Source organism: Marmota marmota, unplaced genomic scaffold (assembly GCF_001458135.2).
Source record: "Marmota marmota marmota unplaced genomic scaffold, marMar, whole genome shotgun sequence".
NCBI classification, from domain to species: domain Eukaryota; kingdom Metazoa; phylum Chordata; class Mammalia; order Rodentia; family Sciuridae; genus Marmota; species Marmota marmota.
The window spans coordinates 443,844-461,084 of NW_026000283.1; the positions used below are offsets into that span (position 1 = coordinate 443,844).

Sequence of the window (17,241 nt, forward strand, 5' to 3'; positions counted from 1 at the left end):
TAAAATGCAAGTGATAAGACACATATTGCAAGACTATGAGAATTAACAATTATGCTGGATACATAAATAGTATCCAGTAACCTTTGGAAGCAATGTGCTTTATAAGCAAATGTGGTGAGGGAGAAAAGCCCTGAGTTCAAACCCCAGCCCCTCCATTTACCAACTGGGCTACCTCAGGAAGCCATTGAATATTTACAAGTTCATTGCTTTTATATATCTGCTATTGACATTTTTTTCTCATTCTTTTGGTGAGCTAATACTCTCAATTACCTTGAGCATATACCTACAAGTGGAATTGCTGGACCATGGGACATGCATGTTTAGTGAAGTAGACATAGCTTGCCAAAGTTTTTCCAAGTTGTACTCATTTACTCTCCCTCCAGCCATGGTATGAACAATCCAGTTGTTCCATGTCCTCACACTGGTATCATTTCTTTGTAATCTTATCCATTCTGATAGCTATTGTTCTGTAAACCTTTTATTCACTTTCTACGACATATTCATGTCTCACTGGCTATTGTAAATCTTATCCACTTGTTTACTTATTTATCCCAAATAATATGTATTAGGCAATTTGTGTATGCCAGATACTGTGCCACTTGCTGGGGACTCATACTCTGGAATTTCTTAGCCCTATGTCCACTAGCTCTCCTTTCTGCAGATAATCTACTGCTAACACCAAGGCCAGATGCTGCGTGGTGCACAGACTTCTTAGAGCATTCAGAATGTTAAATGTGGTGTATATGCATAATGGAGTTTTATTCAGCCATAAGGAAAAATGAAATTATGTCATGTGCAGGAAAATGCATGGAACTAGAGACCATTATGTTCAGCGAAATAAGCCAAACCAGAAGGTCAAGGGTTGCATGTTTTCTCTCATATGTGAAAGCTAGAAAGGAAAAAGGAAAAGCAAAGTAGGGGTAATGTGTGAAAATCAAAGGGAAATCAGTTGAATAGAGGAAGGGGATAAGGGGGTGGGAGATGAGGAGCTATATGGGAAGTGCAGAGGAGGAATATTGGCCAGATTATATTATTATATTCTGTACATGTCAAATATATAACAATGAATTCCATCATTATGTATAACCAAAATTCACCAATAAAAATAGGGAAAAAAGAAAATTCAGAATGTTTCTAGTTTTATACCCTCCATCCATCTCTATATAATTTCTGTATCTTTTTTCTCTCTTTTCATTTTCCAAGGAAGAAATCACCCTCCCCCATATTTGCCAAAGAAAACATTCCACCTAGCTCTTGATCCTACCCCTTCTCACCCTCATCAGGATCTTGTTCTAGTCACTATCACCCCTGACCTCACCCCATGTCTTTAATCCCTACATCTGCACTAAGAAATGTTTGTTCACAAACATTTCCTTCTGCTAACAAATGTACTGAGTTCATCCTTATCCCAAGACCTTGTGATAGTTCTAGAATGCTTTAAGTACCTATTTTTCTCCTTTAATTTTATCACACACACACACACATACACACACACACAAGCCCTGAGCATTTTCTATGCTCTCTATCTCTAATTTGTCATGCCTGCTCTCCCACCTTCCTTATCCCCTTTAATCTGGCCTATCTTGGAGCTGCTCCCTACAGATCACCAAAGATCTCCTAATCACCAAAATCAATATTATTTCTTCATTCTCTCTGACCCCTCTACTGTATTTACAGTGCTGATCACTCTACTTTGTACAAATTCCTTTTGCATAATTTTCTATTTCTTCCTCTCCCTTAACAATCCCTCTTGCCTACCCCATTACTAGCTGTGTCCCTCCACTATACCCATTCAATGAAGACATCTTAAGCTTTTGCTCTGGATTGTTCTTTCTCTCCAGGTTGATTTCTTTCATTTCCATAGTTGCAAGGATTTTTTATTTTTATTTTATTTTTTTTGGCACCAGAGATTTAATTCAGGGGCACTCTACCACTAAGCCACATCCCCAGCCTTTTTTGTATTTTATTTATTGTTAAGTTGCTTAGGGCCTCACTGAGGCTGGCTTTGAACTCACGATCCTCCTGCCTCAGCCCCCCAACCTGCTGGAACCATGCCTGGCTGTAAGGATCACTTTTTAGATTTTTCTCTAAGTTTCAATCGTGTGTGTGTGTGTGTGTGTGGTGCTGGGGATTGAACCCAGAGTCTTGTGCATGCCAGGCAAGCACTCTACCAACTGAGCTATATCCCCAGCCCCTAAGTTTCAATCTTGAATCCAAATTCCATCCCCAGTGCTGTGACTGGCATTGCCAGTCTTCTAGCCACAAAGGCTCATATCTCAGTGTCCCTTGTTGAATTCCTACCTCTCCTGATCTCTCATCCTCACTACCCTTATATTCAGTTAGCCATGGACTTCTTTTTCTTTCCCTTTCACAAGCTGTCTTCGCTGTCCATTCATTCCCCACTTTGGCTTTTAGTTCAAGTGCTTAATACACTATCCTATAGCCAGACTATTTTATTACAATGGCCTCCTTTTGCTCCCATATCCTCTCCATCCTCCCTATTGCTGACAGATTTATCTTCATAAAGCACCACTTTGACTGTCAGTCCACTGCTTTATCACTTCCCCTGGTTTCCTTTTGTTAAAATGTAGACTCTACTCCTTGAGCTTCCAAGAAAGATTCCCCACAGTTTGGCTGCAGCTGCTTTTCCAAACCCTCTCCCATGCCTCCATCCCCCATGCCCTGTGCTCCAGCACATGATGTTTTCATCCATTCCATGACCTGCTTTTCAAATACTATGTTGATTAATTGCACACATGGGTTCTGGACTCACATAGGCTCAAGGTTGAAACCTGGCTGTGCCACTTCCTAGTTGTGTAACATTGGACAACTTATATAGACTTTCTGGCCTCAGTTTCCTCATCTACAAAATGGAGATTAAAATGGGATCCTGCCTCATAGAGTTATTCTAAGAATTTAATGAGTAAATGCTTTCCAGAATGCTTAGCATGGTGCCTGGTACATAGAAAATAGAAAAAAAAAAGGAGCTTGCTATAATTTTATCCATATTTACCCAACTCTTCTGTCTCTTTGGTCAGTCCACTCCTCCTGCCTTGAATGTCCTCCCAATCACACCTACTGAAGTTCTTCGCACCCTTCAAGAAACTGAAATGCTACCCCCAGTAGGAAGCCTTCTCTGCTTCTTCTAATTATAGCACTTTGCTTGAATCTTACTCTTGGCCATGTTCATCCTACCTTGACATAAAATCATCCCCTTCTGTGCCAGGCTCCATGCTCCTCTGCATTATAACCATGTCCTAATCACATCTGTATCGCCCACAGCACCTAGCACAGTATGTGGTACAGAACAGGCACTTAGTAAAAATCATTTACTGTGGCTGGAGAACACATGATCAATCACAAGAAGAAAATATAGAGGGTTCTGCAATCAGTCAACCATGACTATGAAGTGATTAAAGTTGCTCATGGTGGCACTAGCACCCCCTTCTTTTTTCCCTTTCTTGTCTCCTACTCCCACATATTTTCTTTTCCATCTTGTTCTTCACACTACTATATGATCCTTAGTCTTACCAGTGTGCACTAAGGTCATTATTTAATCCTGCTGATAGCCCTTGAGGGGAAAGAGGTTCCTATGACAACCTCAGATCTTGTCCCTTTGTCCTTACCACTTAAGCTTTGATGAAAACTACCCTCCTATCTACTACAAATTCTTACAAGAGGGGTTCATTAAACTTATGATTCAATTCTCCATCTAGAACCTGTGATAAAAATACAGAGCAGGAAATTAGACTCCTTTATGTAACGGCACTTAGTAGCCTGTCCAGATACCAATCACCACTCTACATCAATAACATTCTTCAGCTCTTGAAGATTGCCTAGCCCAGACTTTGCTTTTAGTCTACAAGTAAACTTTGAAAACTAGTCATCCAATTCTTAAACTTTCTTTTCCTGGTATTGGCTAAATGCAAAGCTGTGCCCTTGTGGGATCATCTATAAGCTTGAATTGTGTCCTCTGAATTTTTCAACTATCCAGCAAATTATGTGAGTTATGGTTGACCCTTTGCCCCTAAGAAATGTATAGTCAGGTAAATTAGACTTCTAAGAACTTTGAATTTTACGTGCTACTTCTTCCCAAATCTTGATTTTCTCAGAAACTAATTCTTAATCACAGCATCACTCTGGTATTTCACCTGCCTTCCTATGTAATGAATGAAGCCAATCATCTTTTGCTTTTCCATTTTTCACCAAAGATACAAATGAAGACAGGGGAGAGACAACAAATTTTTATTGAGCATCATTTTAGTAGGCACTTTTCATACAAGGCACTTGCACTTAAACCACAACAACCAGATGAAGGAGGTATTGTCCCAATTTTATAAATGCAGACCGCTGAACTTAAGCAATTTGCCTTAAGCCGTCCAACTAGTAAGAGACCAGTTGGGATTTGATGGGTGTTTTTCCTGATTTCAAAGCATGTGCTCTCTCACCCTTGTGTACTCCAGAGAAATCCTTTTATTTGTTGTTTTTATTGGTATTTGTACAAGTGGATGTGGGGTCTATGCATTGGACTTGAGTATTGAATGCCCACACTGCCATCCCCATTCTACAATCTTCTATCACCAAAAGAAGTCAGAATGCTTTCTCCAATGGCTCAGTCTCCTCTGAGTTGAGTAGGAACATCTCTGGGAAACTGTCTTCTCTACTATGTGGTCACCCCCCATACTGAACCCTCTTATTCTTCCCCTAAGAGACAAAGATATAAAAAAGGACCTAAAATATATCTAGCTGCTTTCCAACAGTGTGTCCTAGGAAGAATGAAGCTAGCTTTGGCTCTTGATGCCTTCCTTAGAGAAAGAGGTCACATTGTGCTAAGGTAAAAAAAAAATAATCATATCCTTCAAATATGTCTTATCAAAGAGATTTTAGGAGTATACTTGTTTCCCTGATGCTATCTAAAACTCAGGGAAATCTAGGGTCTCACATTACCAGATTTATAGCAATTGGGAATTAAAGGTCAATTTAAATGACAGGGATGATTCACTTTAAGAAAATATACTACTTAAAAACTGAAACTTATAAAATAGACACATAGGAACCAGACAAGTAGTAATATTACAAAATATTCCTCACTCTTCCAAAATTTCCTACAGACCTTAATTTATTAGAAAGCTTCCCTAATGCATTTGAAATTGGGATAGTTTTACAAAAGTTTAAAAATACACACTTTTTTAAGGAAGACAGTCATTATATGATTCAAGATATACCCCTAGTGAGATATTATACATGTGGAAGATTTTCAGCAAATAGTTTCTGACTGAATAATAGTATGGGGATCTAATATTCAGTGATTTTCCTTTTAAGTATATTCAATAACTTGAATTAACAGTTTTAAAACGTTGTCAAATAACTGAGGTATCTGTTTTAATGAATAGACACAAGTCATTTGTAATCAGCAATATTAATTTACATTAGGTGTTTGCAGTTCTCTTGAGGAGGTTGAGCAAGACCCATGCAACCTTGTTTACAATATTAATTTGCTCAGAAAACTCTTCCTTGATAGCTAGTACAGTAGTGAGGCTCTGTAGCTCTTCATTCAAAGGTTCCAAAATTCGTGTAAGAAATTTAACCACAAATCAAAGCCTGAAAAAAAGGATTGGTATTTGAAGGGGCTTCCTAGGAGTAGTGAACTGAGGGTGAGTGAGTAGAAGTTTGGAAACACTCTTTGTTAGATATTGATTTATTTCTGAATATGCTCAAAAGGAAATAATTATATTTCTAGATGTTTATTTTGTTTACTCAGCAAGCAACTCTTGAGTGCCTATTATAAGCAAAGATATCCACCACAGGTCTACATTCAGTTTTCTATTAAGTGAGCACCTTAAAAATTGATGTGTATATAAGTACAAATTAAAGACAAATCATATTTTGACAAGAGCTCCTAAGAGTACTGAATTAGTGGTAGAGGGAGTGGAAAGGCTTCAGAGATAACATTAAAGTGTGATTAGCAGAGGAAGAATGTGCTAGAGAAAGAGGGAAAGCATCAAAAAACAAATGTTTCCAGGAACTCCAGTGTTGCTGATAGTTGGCTCTCTATCACAACAGAAAAGTTTGGCTTGCAGAGGAGTAATTAGCTTCTCTGAACCCACAAACTTCAGAACTCAGGATTTGATGATAAATTTCTCCATGCAAGACAGTCTGGATGTTCTTTGGGTACACTAACATTTTATTTCACTTTCCCAGTGGAGGGGGAGAATATTACCCTTGGGGAACAGGGTTAAGGGAAATTGATTTTCATGAGTACAACATATTAACAAAACAGGCAGAACCTGAATCCCTAATGGTAGAAAGTTTTAGCAGGATATTAAGTTGAGCAATTAGAGCAGTAGCTAGACTGGGAATGCTTTTGAAGGTGGATCCTGATTCCCCATCAGGATGAACAAAGCATCCAGACCATGAGGTCATGGTGGCCAGCCCTTCTGAAGAGGAAAAGGACAGTGAAAGGTAAGAAAAATCTCTCTGGATTTCTGCTAGTGGTGACTAAAATAGAGGCTGCCGATTTGAGCAGGAATGGGAAAAAGTTATACCAGAAAACATTAGATCCTACTGGATATTCACTCCTTGTGCTAGGTATATGAAGGAAATCAGGGGAGAACAATTTAAAAAAAAACATGAGAGTGCACCTACCTTTGACACACTTACAAGTCTGTGAGGCAGACACACATAAAACAACTTAGGAGTAAACACACACACACACTTTCCAAAGGAGAAAGAGATTGGGTATCTTTCCCAGCCATAGATTATCTCATTTAGTCCTAAAGAAAACACTATACAAGTAAGGTAGTTGTTATTGGTTCTTTCTAGTTATACATGATAGTATAATCCATTTTGACATAATTATAAAAGTATGGAATATAATTTGCTCTGATTTGATCCCCAGTACTTCCCCTTCCCCTGTCCCTCCACCTGTACCCTTCTTTCTACTTTACTGATCTTTCTGCTAGTTACTTATAGTGTTTTAAATTAGTTAATGTCTTGTGTATGTACCTAATGGTGAGATTCACTGTGGTATATTCATATATGCACATATGAAAGTTAGGTCAGATTCATTCCACTGTCTTTCTTTTTCCTGTCTCCCCTCCCTCCCCTTGATTCCCCTTTGTCTGCTCCACTGAACTTTTTATTTTCTCCCTCTTTATTGTAGGTTAATTTCCACATACCAGAGAAAACATTCACACTTTGGGTTTTTTTTTTGGGGGGGGGGCATTGGCCTACTTCACTTAGCATGATAGTCTCCAGATCCATCCATGTATCAGCAAATACTATAAAGTAATTAAGGTAGGTTTTTTTTTTATTGTTGTTGTTCTGGGGTTTGAACCCAGGGCCTTGTATATGCAAGGGAAGCACTCTACCAACTATATACCCAGACTAATGTAGTTTTAATTATTATGAGTATTCTTTAGTTCATAGCAGAGAAAATTAAAATACCTATAACTTAAGTTACTTGTCTTGCATCACGAAAATAATATGTGATGGAGCCAGAACTCAAACTCAGGTCTGTCTAACATGAAAATTTGTGCACTTAAGTACAGCAATATACTACTTTCCTGAGACCTGATGAATCCTCCAGTGCAGACCAAAGAGTCCATGTTACAGCAACTATTGTAACTTCCTAACAACTATAAATTTATCATTATCAGGGAAGAACAGGGATCTGTGAAGAGAAAACTTCAAAAAGAAAATATGAGCAGTGACAAATAGAGGCCCTTGAATGCTACAGGGTAGAGATTAGAGAAGAGCAAATAGGAAGGGCACTAAGGTTTCCCCATCATCCAAGTCAAACACCAGGACAAGGAATGAAAGATGTAAGAAAAGAAATGTCCCCACCATTCAGATGCCTAGCACCATGAAGACATGAGCAGATGAAGATTAGAATGATAGATAGGGATACTTCAGTTCCACTAGATATTAGGGAATGGAGGAATCATACAGTCTAACAAATGTAATTTCTTGCCTCAGAGGACAAGATAAACAGGAGAAATCAATTAGAAAAATATAACTGGTTAAAAAGTCAACTCATTCATGCTGGGTTTTGGCACTATGGAAGCCATTTTTTTTCTAGAATTTCTATTAACTGTTTCCTGAATTCCATCAATTTCAAATTTTTATTTTTTGCCACAACATAATAGCCAAATTTAGAGTCTATATATTTCAGGGTAAATGATTAAGTTGTATATTTATCCAAATTATTTTGGCTACAAAATTTTTATATGAAATATCTTGACAGTTGGGGCCAAACATATGAGCTCGTTATTCTTTGCACAACTTACCTGGATAATTGTTGTCATTCTTCACATTTAGGCTAGGTATGTCACAAAATGATACATGACATATCATTTGGTCCAAGATATTTCCTGGCCTGTTTCATTGTCTGTCGTGTTGACAAATAGAACAGAACAGGGAAAAAAAGGTATTTGGCACCAAAGAATATAGTCGAATTAGAAATATCTGTCACCAAGTCTGGATAATGCCTATCTCCCAGTCTGTTTCTGGGTCTCAATAATGTTTGTCTGAGGCATCTCAGCAATTCCTGTCTCTAGGTCTCAAGGTGCAAAAACACAAATAACAGAATCATTGCCCTGGATACTAGGGAAGGAGGGCCTCTCACATTAATGTTCAATTCCTTTAAAGAGTGAGCTGTTTCAATGTTCCACAAGTTGTTTTCAAAGAAAAAAGAAACTTTTCTCCAAAATTTTCTGCTGCATGGCACAAACTTCAATTATTCAAGAAAAGCACCACTTTTAGAGAGAATTGAACAAAATAATCATCTTCTCCTTTTTGATAGAAAAACTACTGTAGTACCAGTCAAGGATTTCTTCACTGCCCTTTCAAAGACTCTCTCTCTGGATAGTTTTCCTGCTCATCAGCCTCATCTCTCTCTGATATCACTTTCAGGAACAGGTAAATATGTATTCAGAACAAGGGTTGACCTGCATATTGAAGCTTGAGCTACCAGGACGATCTTCTTTGCCTGCCAAAGTTGCCCTGATCTCGGTCATTAAACAGGTGCTCCTGATACCAGCCATTCAAACTTCAGGGAGATTAAAGATCTCAGAGCAGGTTTATTATGTTTCTTGCATAAATTGTGTCTTCCTGGATAGAGGTGGGGTTGGGAGGGATGGACAGCACTGAGTTTCTAATGGTTACACCCAGATCATCACTGTCCTTATCAAACTGTATACTCTCTTCCAGCATCCAACTTTCACCTCTTCTTCAGATTCCTCCTTACCTCTCCCTTTTCTATGAGGGTTTCCTGGATTGACCTTAGAAGAGCTAATGTCTCTGGGTCTCTATAGCTAGTTTTTCATTCCTCACTTATGCTGAGACACTCTCAGTTTTACTTTTGTAACTATTAACATCTTAGGTTGTGAGGGGACATGAACTTGGAGGATTTTATTTTATATTGTCCACCACACTGCTTTTCATGTTAATGAATGACTTTGGGTGATTATAATAATATTAATACTGAGACAAATTCTGATTAAGGAAATATCAAGGGAAAGGGTTATAGGGGATATGGTTAATTAGATTTTCTGGGTAACCAGAGGTTAAGAACAAAGCTGTTTTCCGTTGTGTTTGCTTAAAAAATTCCATTAAGATATCTGAGTCCACTGTCCCTACTTAATAAATCAAGTATAATAATGCACTTGAATCACTCTTTACTGATTGAAGATCTTTCAGAGCCTCCGGCCATCATTTGGAGCAGTAATCCTGATTGGCCAGAACTATAAATGAAGATAGAAAAGAGAAAAAGGGTAGGACTGAAAGCATTCCAACCCCAAGATATTCCCTGAAAATTGTTTTCTTGACTGAACTCATTTTATTGTCATCTTTTTCATTCAAAAGCAAAATGAGACAAAACAGAATTTTTTGAAAAAAAAAAACTCAAGATAATTGGACATTTTTGGTAGCTGGATTGTCATTAATGATGGTTTGGTGGGGACACACGTTGAAGGGAGCCTGACAGTGTGCATCAAATTGTGCTCTCCTGTGCTACGTGCAAAGAGGATGTTCCTGATATGCAGTTGCAAACCCTGGACTTGAGCAATTTCTACAGGGTGAATAAAGGTCACACTGACCTATTCACTCTCTTTCCTGGTCTTTTTCGAGACCAAGGGCAAGTATTTGAGAGATTTTTTGCTTGTTTTGTGGCCATAGTGAAAGCTGTGTCTCTCATGGTCAGAACTCTGTCACCAGGTTACTGACCCATATGAGAATTGAAACTGTCATCCCAGAAATGGCTCAGAATCCACTAAATCCAACAAAATGGAAGGACGAAAGAAAGAAAAATCCTCCAAATAAAATTATCCATTTGATCTTCCCATTTCAAGACAGCATCCATGTAATAATTATTATTATTATTATTATTATTAGTAGTAGTAGTAGTAGTAGTAGTAGTAGTAGTAGTATTTTGGTACTGGGGATTGAACTTGGGCATTCAACCACTGAGCCACATTGCCAGCCCTGTTTTGTTTTTTACTATAATATAGACAGGATCTTACTGAGTTGCTTAGTGCCTCGTCAGTTACTGAAGCTGGCTTTGAACTCTTGATCCTCCTACCTTAGCCTACTGAGCCTCTGGAATTACAGGCATGAGCCACCACACCTAGCATCATCCATGTAATTATTTGAGTCATAAACCTGAGATTCAACCTTTATTTCTTCTGTTGCTTGATGCCTTTCTCTACCACAATTCATTTGTAATCCATGTCATTTTGTTAGAGTAAATGCTTTATTAAGTTATACATAAAAACAATGCACAAGGATATTTTGGCACTACTATGTACAAAGCTCTAAAATTTACCCATCTGACTGCATCCCAGCTTGAGCTTAGCCACCAACGCTTGCTTGGACGACTGTATTACTTTCCTCACAAGTTTTTCTACTTTGTTTTAAGTCTTTACAGTCCATTCTCCACAAATAAGTCTGGAGGATCATTTCAAAACCTAAATGAGATCATGCCTCCTAACACTTTTTCCCTCATATATTGTTGTCCTCCAGCCACAGTGGCTGTTTTGTTGTTGTTGTTGTTATTTGTTTGTTTGTTTAATTTTTTCTGGATATTGTTCTACTCAGGGCCTTTGCACATGCTGCCTATCTACCTGTAATAGAGATTCTTCTCAAGGCTGACTTCTCTGTATCCATCAGATCTCTGCATAAATATGACTTCCTCTTCAGAGAGATCCTTCATGACCATTTCACAAAAACCAGGTTACCTCACAATTTACATTATTATTTGTATTAAGACCCTATATTTCACCCTCATAGCATTTTCCATAATATCATTACAGTTATTTATAAAATCATCTGTTTAATATTTACTTATACCACTAGAATGTAAGCTCTGGAACATTGATTCCTTGTCTATGGTTTTATCCTCAGTCCCTACCCAGTCCAATAATATAATATGTAGTATGTGTCCCAAAAATGGGATGAACGAGTGAATGAATAAATGAATGAAGCAAAGAGTCCTGAGCGGAAGCGTCTCTTTTGCATTTACATTATTCTCACTGTAATAAAAGAGAGGATGGGAGAATATTTGGAGAGAGTATGTGCTTTTGAATTTGGGAGCACCAAGGAGCATGCCTGAAAGCCAAAGGGGAAAATCATGTTTATTCCATACTAATTAATGAGATTTGGGATTGAATGATAAAAATCTAATGATGTTAATGTTGATTCTGAATGCTGGCTGGCAGTCTCGGAAGACAAGTTAAAATGGTAAGAGGACACTGCAGTTTAATCCCCCAATTAGGAAGTAGCTGTCACCCCCAGGGACAACGTTAGCTGCTGATTGATTTTCTTTATACACTGTAATCATAATCAGTACTACCTCTGGCAGCCTAAATGTCCTGGAACCCTCCACTAGAGGTGAATCTTCCTTTACACAAAGGTAGTAACAATCCAGATTGGTGCAAAGGACAAATTACAGGGAAATTCCTTCATATTACAAAAGAATTCTTAATAAGATTCCTTTGAATAGCTAGTCCCCTGAATGCATTTAAACCAGGATTTCACTGACAAAAATATGGCTGAGGGCTGGGGATGTGGCTCAAGCGGTAGCGCGCTCACCTGGCATGCTGCGGCCCGGGTTCGATCCTCAGCACCACATACAAAGATGTTGTGTCTATCGAAAACTAGAAAATAAATATTAAAAAATTCTCTCTCTCTCTCTCTCACTCTCTCTCTCTCTCTCTCTAATTCTCTCTTTAAAAAAATATGGCTGAACTGTAACTTTTTAGGGACACATTGTCATTACCCAAACCTAAGCAGCAAAGATGGTTTGCTTTATTCCCTGACCACAGACTGAGCCTTCAGCCTTGAACACTGACTGAATCAAGCCCCTACTTCTGACCTCACACTTACCCCTAATTTAGGCCACAGCACAGACTGATTTCTAATCCTGCTACAGCCCAGTTATTAAGACCAGGCATTTTACAAATACTCGTCTTTGAGCACTGCAGGGGGCATATGGGGAAGGGGAAGCTGCATCCATGACTCACTGCTAACCCATCCCTGCTGCTGGAAAAAAAATAACTCTAAATGCACATCCTACTGCTTGTGAGTCAGGAATGTCATTTTCATTTATGAAGGATGGAACATTATTTTTCTCTAACATTTCAAGTGAATAACTTTACATACATTTTCCCCAATTTCCATAGGAATTTGATGCCATGGAAGCAATGTGCTACATGTCCCCAGAGTCTGGCAGGAAGAAACTCTTACTTTTCTTACAGGTACTTTAAGATCAATAATTCTGAATTCCCCTCCTCCTTCCAATTACAACCCTGATGACACCCACCTTGATTTGGGGGAGGTCGGAGAGAGAGAGTTGTCTGAATTCCAATGTTATTTTAGCATTTTGGACTCAGATTTCTATTGAGTCTTAAAAGCTGAGTTTCAGAAATTCAGACAATATTAAGTTCAGAGACGCTTCTGCACCATGTCCCCATTAGGAAGTGTTTGCCTCCCACTGTGAGACTCCCAAAGGTAGATTCATCATTGGTTATGTCAAGGGAAGAGTGGAAAAGAACATAGGAGACGCACTCTCTGTTCATTCTCCAGGGCATGGTTTCTGATTCTTTTACAACTATTAGGTAAATACACCTAGTAGAACAAAATAGAAAATGCATTCCAGGAGGAAAGAGACAGGGCCTTTGAGTTCAGTATTAGAAGGTATTTGTTCCCTTCCAGAAGCACTGCTCTTTTTTTTCAATTGGCTAACATTTCTTTTTTTTTCTCAGATCTGGCACCTGAATCTCACAGATATGGGTAATCTGACCATGATCAAAGAATTTCTTCTTCTGGGATTTGGGAGTCTCCATGGGCTACAATTTTTCCTTTTTGCAATATTTCTGGGAATCTATGTTGTGACCTTGCTAGGGAACATTCTCATCCTTACAGTCATTTCCAGTGACTGCAGCCTCCAAACCCCCATGTACTTCTTTCTGTTTAATTTCTCCTTCCTTGAGATCTGGTATACTACCTCCATTGTCCCTAAGATGCTGCAGACCCTTCTTTCAGGCCCTGAGGTGATTTCTTTTGCAGGCTGTGTGGCCCAGTTTTACTTCTTTGGTTCCATGGCAGTAGTTGAGTGTTTTCTGCTGGCAGCTATGTCTTATGACCGCTATCTCGCTATCTGCAGCCCTCTCCGATACCCCTCCCTTATGAACCTCCACACATGTGTCCTCCTTGCAGGTGGGTCTTGGCTTGGAGGGTTCCTAACTCCTGTGGTCACTGTCACCATGACTTTCCAGCTGCCATTCTGTGCAGCCTATGAGATCGACCATTTCTTCTGTGACCTGGCTCCTGTGCTGAAGCTGGCTTGTTCTGATCCTGAGACAGTGGAAAAAACCACTTTCCTCATGGCCTCCTTTGTCACCATGGTACCCTTCTTGCTCACTGTAGCCTCCTATATCCACATTGTGGCTGCTGTCCTCAGGATCCCATCAGCTGCAGGAAAGCAACGGGCCTTCTCCACCTGTTCCTCCCACCTCATTGTGGTCACTCTGTACTATGGAACACTGGGAACAGTATATGCCATTCCCACAGCAACCCAGGCCACTGCCTTAAACAAGATCTTCTCTCTGCTTTATACAGTGGTCACCCCCATGATCAATCCCATTGTGTATAGCCTGAGAAACAAGGATGTTAAAAAGGCAATAAGGACACTCCTGAGTCGGTGGGCATACTCCAAGGAGACCTAATGGCTCTCATCATTCCTAGGGAGTCCATTTTCTCAGCAATCTGGGTTTCTCTAAAGGATGCCAGGCACAAGGCTGAGGAGTAGGTGGTTCCAACCATTGTTGTTCCCTTCTTTGAGGGAAATGGCCTGCAAGCAGGAACCTCTTATAGTCTAATACTCTTAGGATTTCCTGGTTAATACCTGAACAGCAAGATTAAGTTTACCAAATGCATGTGACTCCATCAGTCTAAAACACTCTACAGAAATACTTTTTAGGGGGAAATTAAACAGAACCCCATTGCAGCAACAGCCTCATGCCATAAAGCCTCCTCCTACCTCTTTGTGTATGTGTGTGTGTGTGTGTGTGTGTGTTGTGTGCATATGTGTATACATAATAGAAGTATCTGTTGGTGCTGAGGTTTTTGGATTGCATTATATACTTGTGTCCATATGCATATTCCACACACACACACACACACACACACACACACACACACACCTCTACGTATGCACTTAGTTGCAATACCCTATCTGTCCTACCTTATCTTTCATTACTTCCTATTGTGCCTTTTTAGCTTCTACCTAGAATTGTCCTTCACTGGGCCTGTCCCCAGGATTCATGCAAATTCTAGTGGCTGCACCTCACCTCCTGTTGTTCCTTAGATCATTGGCCTCTCCACTGATCAAAACCATCTCTAAAATCCTAGAGAGCTATTGACTATTCCACTCACTTGAATAGTTATTCAAGTCCCTTGAAAACTGGAGTAACATTGTCCCTAGTCCTCTTAATTCCCCCAGTATGGAGCTGCCTTTAGTGTAGATGCAAAACAATTACTTGTTGATTAAATGAATCAATGACTAATCAAAGCAATGGATGCATGGTGAATAAACAGAATGAAATAAGTCACTTTTTCTGCCTACACTGGTCTCTCCTCCCTAGCCCCCACCTCTTGGTCATAGACAGCAACTCTTCTCACCAAAGCCAGCTCCAACTGAACCAAGCCAACCTTCTTCCTTGCTGTGCCCCCATCCACCCTTCCCACAGTAGACAGATGGATCTTTCTAGAATCCAAACCTAACCTTTCATTATTCCCCAGTGCCCCAAGGATAGAGTTAAAGCTTCTCAGCTTGGCCTCTGGCCATCTCTTCAGCTCACCCTCAACATTCGTCTTCTCCTGTTTTGTGCTCCAGCTATACCAAACTTCCCCAATAGACTTAGAAGCCCTTTAAAGGCCATATCTCCCCTACAGTATCTAGATCAAGAATGGTACAAAAAAGTAGTTGGTCAAATAAGATATCTTGAATTGAATTGTAAGGCAATCATCACCTACATTTCCTCTTTGTTTCCATCTCTTGGCTTCTGGCTTATGAATCCCTTTGGCTTGAGAAAAAAGGTAATCTTGATTGACTGTCAGTAATGTATGTGTGTGTGTGTGTGTGTGTGTGGTTTCACCTCATTTCACCTGCCCATCCTCCCAGCTAGAAGGAGATACCAGAAGCACAGATAGACATTCCCAAAACCTCCACTTACAAAATGAGTCAAAGAATGCCAAGCAGTTTGGGAAACACTTTCCCAGCTGGCTCTTCCTACTCCCTTCCCGACCACCTACAGAGCTCCCTGTTGTATAGGGTCTAATTGTCTCTAATCTAGTTTTAACTTCTTGTAATTACCCTCAATTATGAAATAGAGCCTGCAGAACACACTCCTTGTGGTTAAGACATGGATCTAGAGTAGAAGTGTAATTACTTTTTAGCCTCTCAGGGGTTCTGCCTAGCCTTCTGTGCAGATGCACGGTGGAAATGCCTCATCTGCTCCATCCATACATGTCTTGTTTTTGTTTTTGTTTTGAGTGCAGTTTTCTCAAATAGGTTGACTAATTTGTCTTCTGTGTCAGCCATTGGGAAATTTTTAAAATACCTACTAGCCGATATCAGCTAAATCTAGAAACAACTTCCTGTCGCCCTTAGGAAAAAGTCCAAATGTGCCATGGGCATGAACATTACCTGTCAAAACATCTGAGGACATGTCACCCTAATCTAGAGCCCATTCATGGTCTACATAGACATAAATCTTGCCTATATATCATTTTTTCTCTCTCTTGTTCTATGAATTCCTTTCTAATTTCCTAGTTCCTGAATCCCACTTATCACCTCAGAACTTTCACACATGCTATTCTTTTTCTCCTTCCCCATCCCACTTTTCACCTGGTAAATCCTTTGGGTACCATCCCATCATTTCAAGATATGCCCATAGAACACCCTTTTTCATTTTTAAGTTTCTTTCTTTCTTTCTTGTTGTTAGAAGGGTTTAACCCAGGGGTACTTAACCTCTGAGCCACATCCCCAGTCACCCCCCCTTTTTTTAAATTTTGAGACAGGGTCTCACTAAGTTGCTTAGAGCACTGCTAAGTTGCTGAGGCTGGCTTTGAACTTGTAATCTTCCTGCCTCAGCCTCCTGAGGTGCTGGGATTACAGGTTCATGCCACCATGACTGGTCTCATTTTAAGTTTTTCACAACTTCAATTATATAATTATCTGAATATATTTTTATGTATTCATCTTTATAGAGGTGATATATATATATATATATANTATATATATATATATATATATATATATATATATATATATTTCAAGAAGGCAGGATCTGTGTCAGTTTTGTTTGAATACTATATTCCAAGCACCCAGAAAAGCACTTAACACTGAATAATTGTTCAATAAATACTTGTTAATAAAGGAATGAAAAAAAGCCATCTAAAGCCATTTCATTTACTTGCTAAAGCATCATGTTGGTCTCACTTGAGGTGTGGTTATTTAATCTTGTGGGCCAATTAGTTTCACTCTGTTCCCTAAAACACAGTGTATATCAGTATCTCCTGCCGATCATCTCACAAATGTACATAATTCCCCAGGGGAGACAGGTAGAAAGTGCATGGCTCAGTGCAGTCCATCCCTAATAGTAAGAAGCATGCCAAAGTTAATGTCCTGCTCACCATGGTAGTACAGCTTCCCTGCTAAACCCAAAAGGCAACACTTTTCTA

The 17,241-nt window shown here is 39.4% G+C and overlaps 1 protein-coding gene across 1 annotated transcript; it reads left to right on the forward strand.

The window, feature by feature from the left end:
• Positions 1-13,277: 13,277 nt before the first annotated feature.
• Positions 13,278-14,222, forward strand: LOC107153016 (olfactory receptor 11L1-like). Its single transcript, XM_015498533.1, has one exon. The coding sequence runs from the start codon at positions 13,284-13,286 to the stop codon at positions 14,220-14,222; it is 939 nt and encodes a 312-aa protein (XP_015354019.1). The 5' UTR covers positions 13,278-13,283.
• Positions 14,223-17,241: the final 3,019 nt, after the last annotated feature.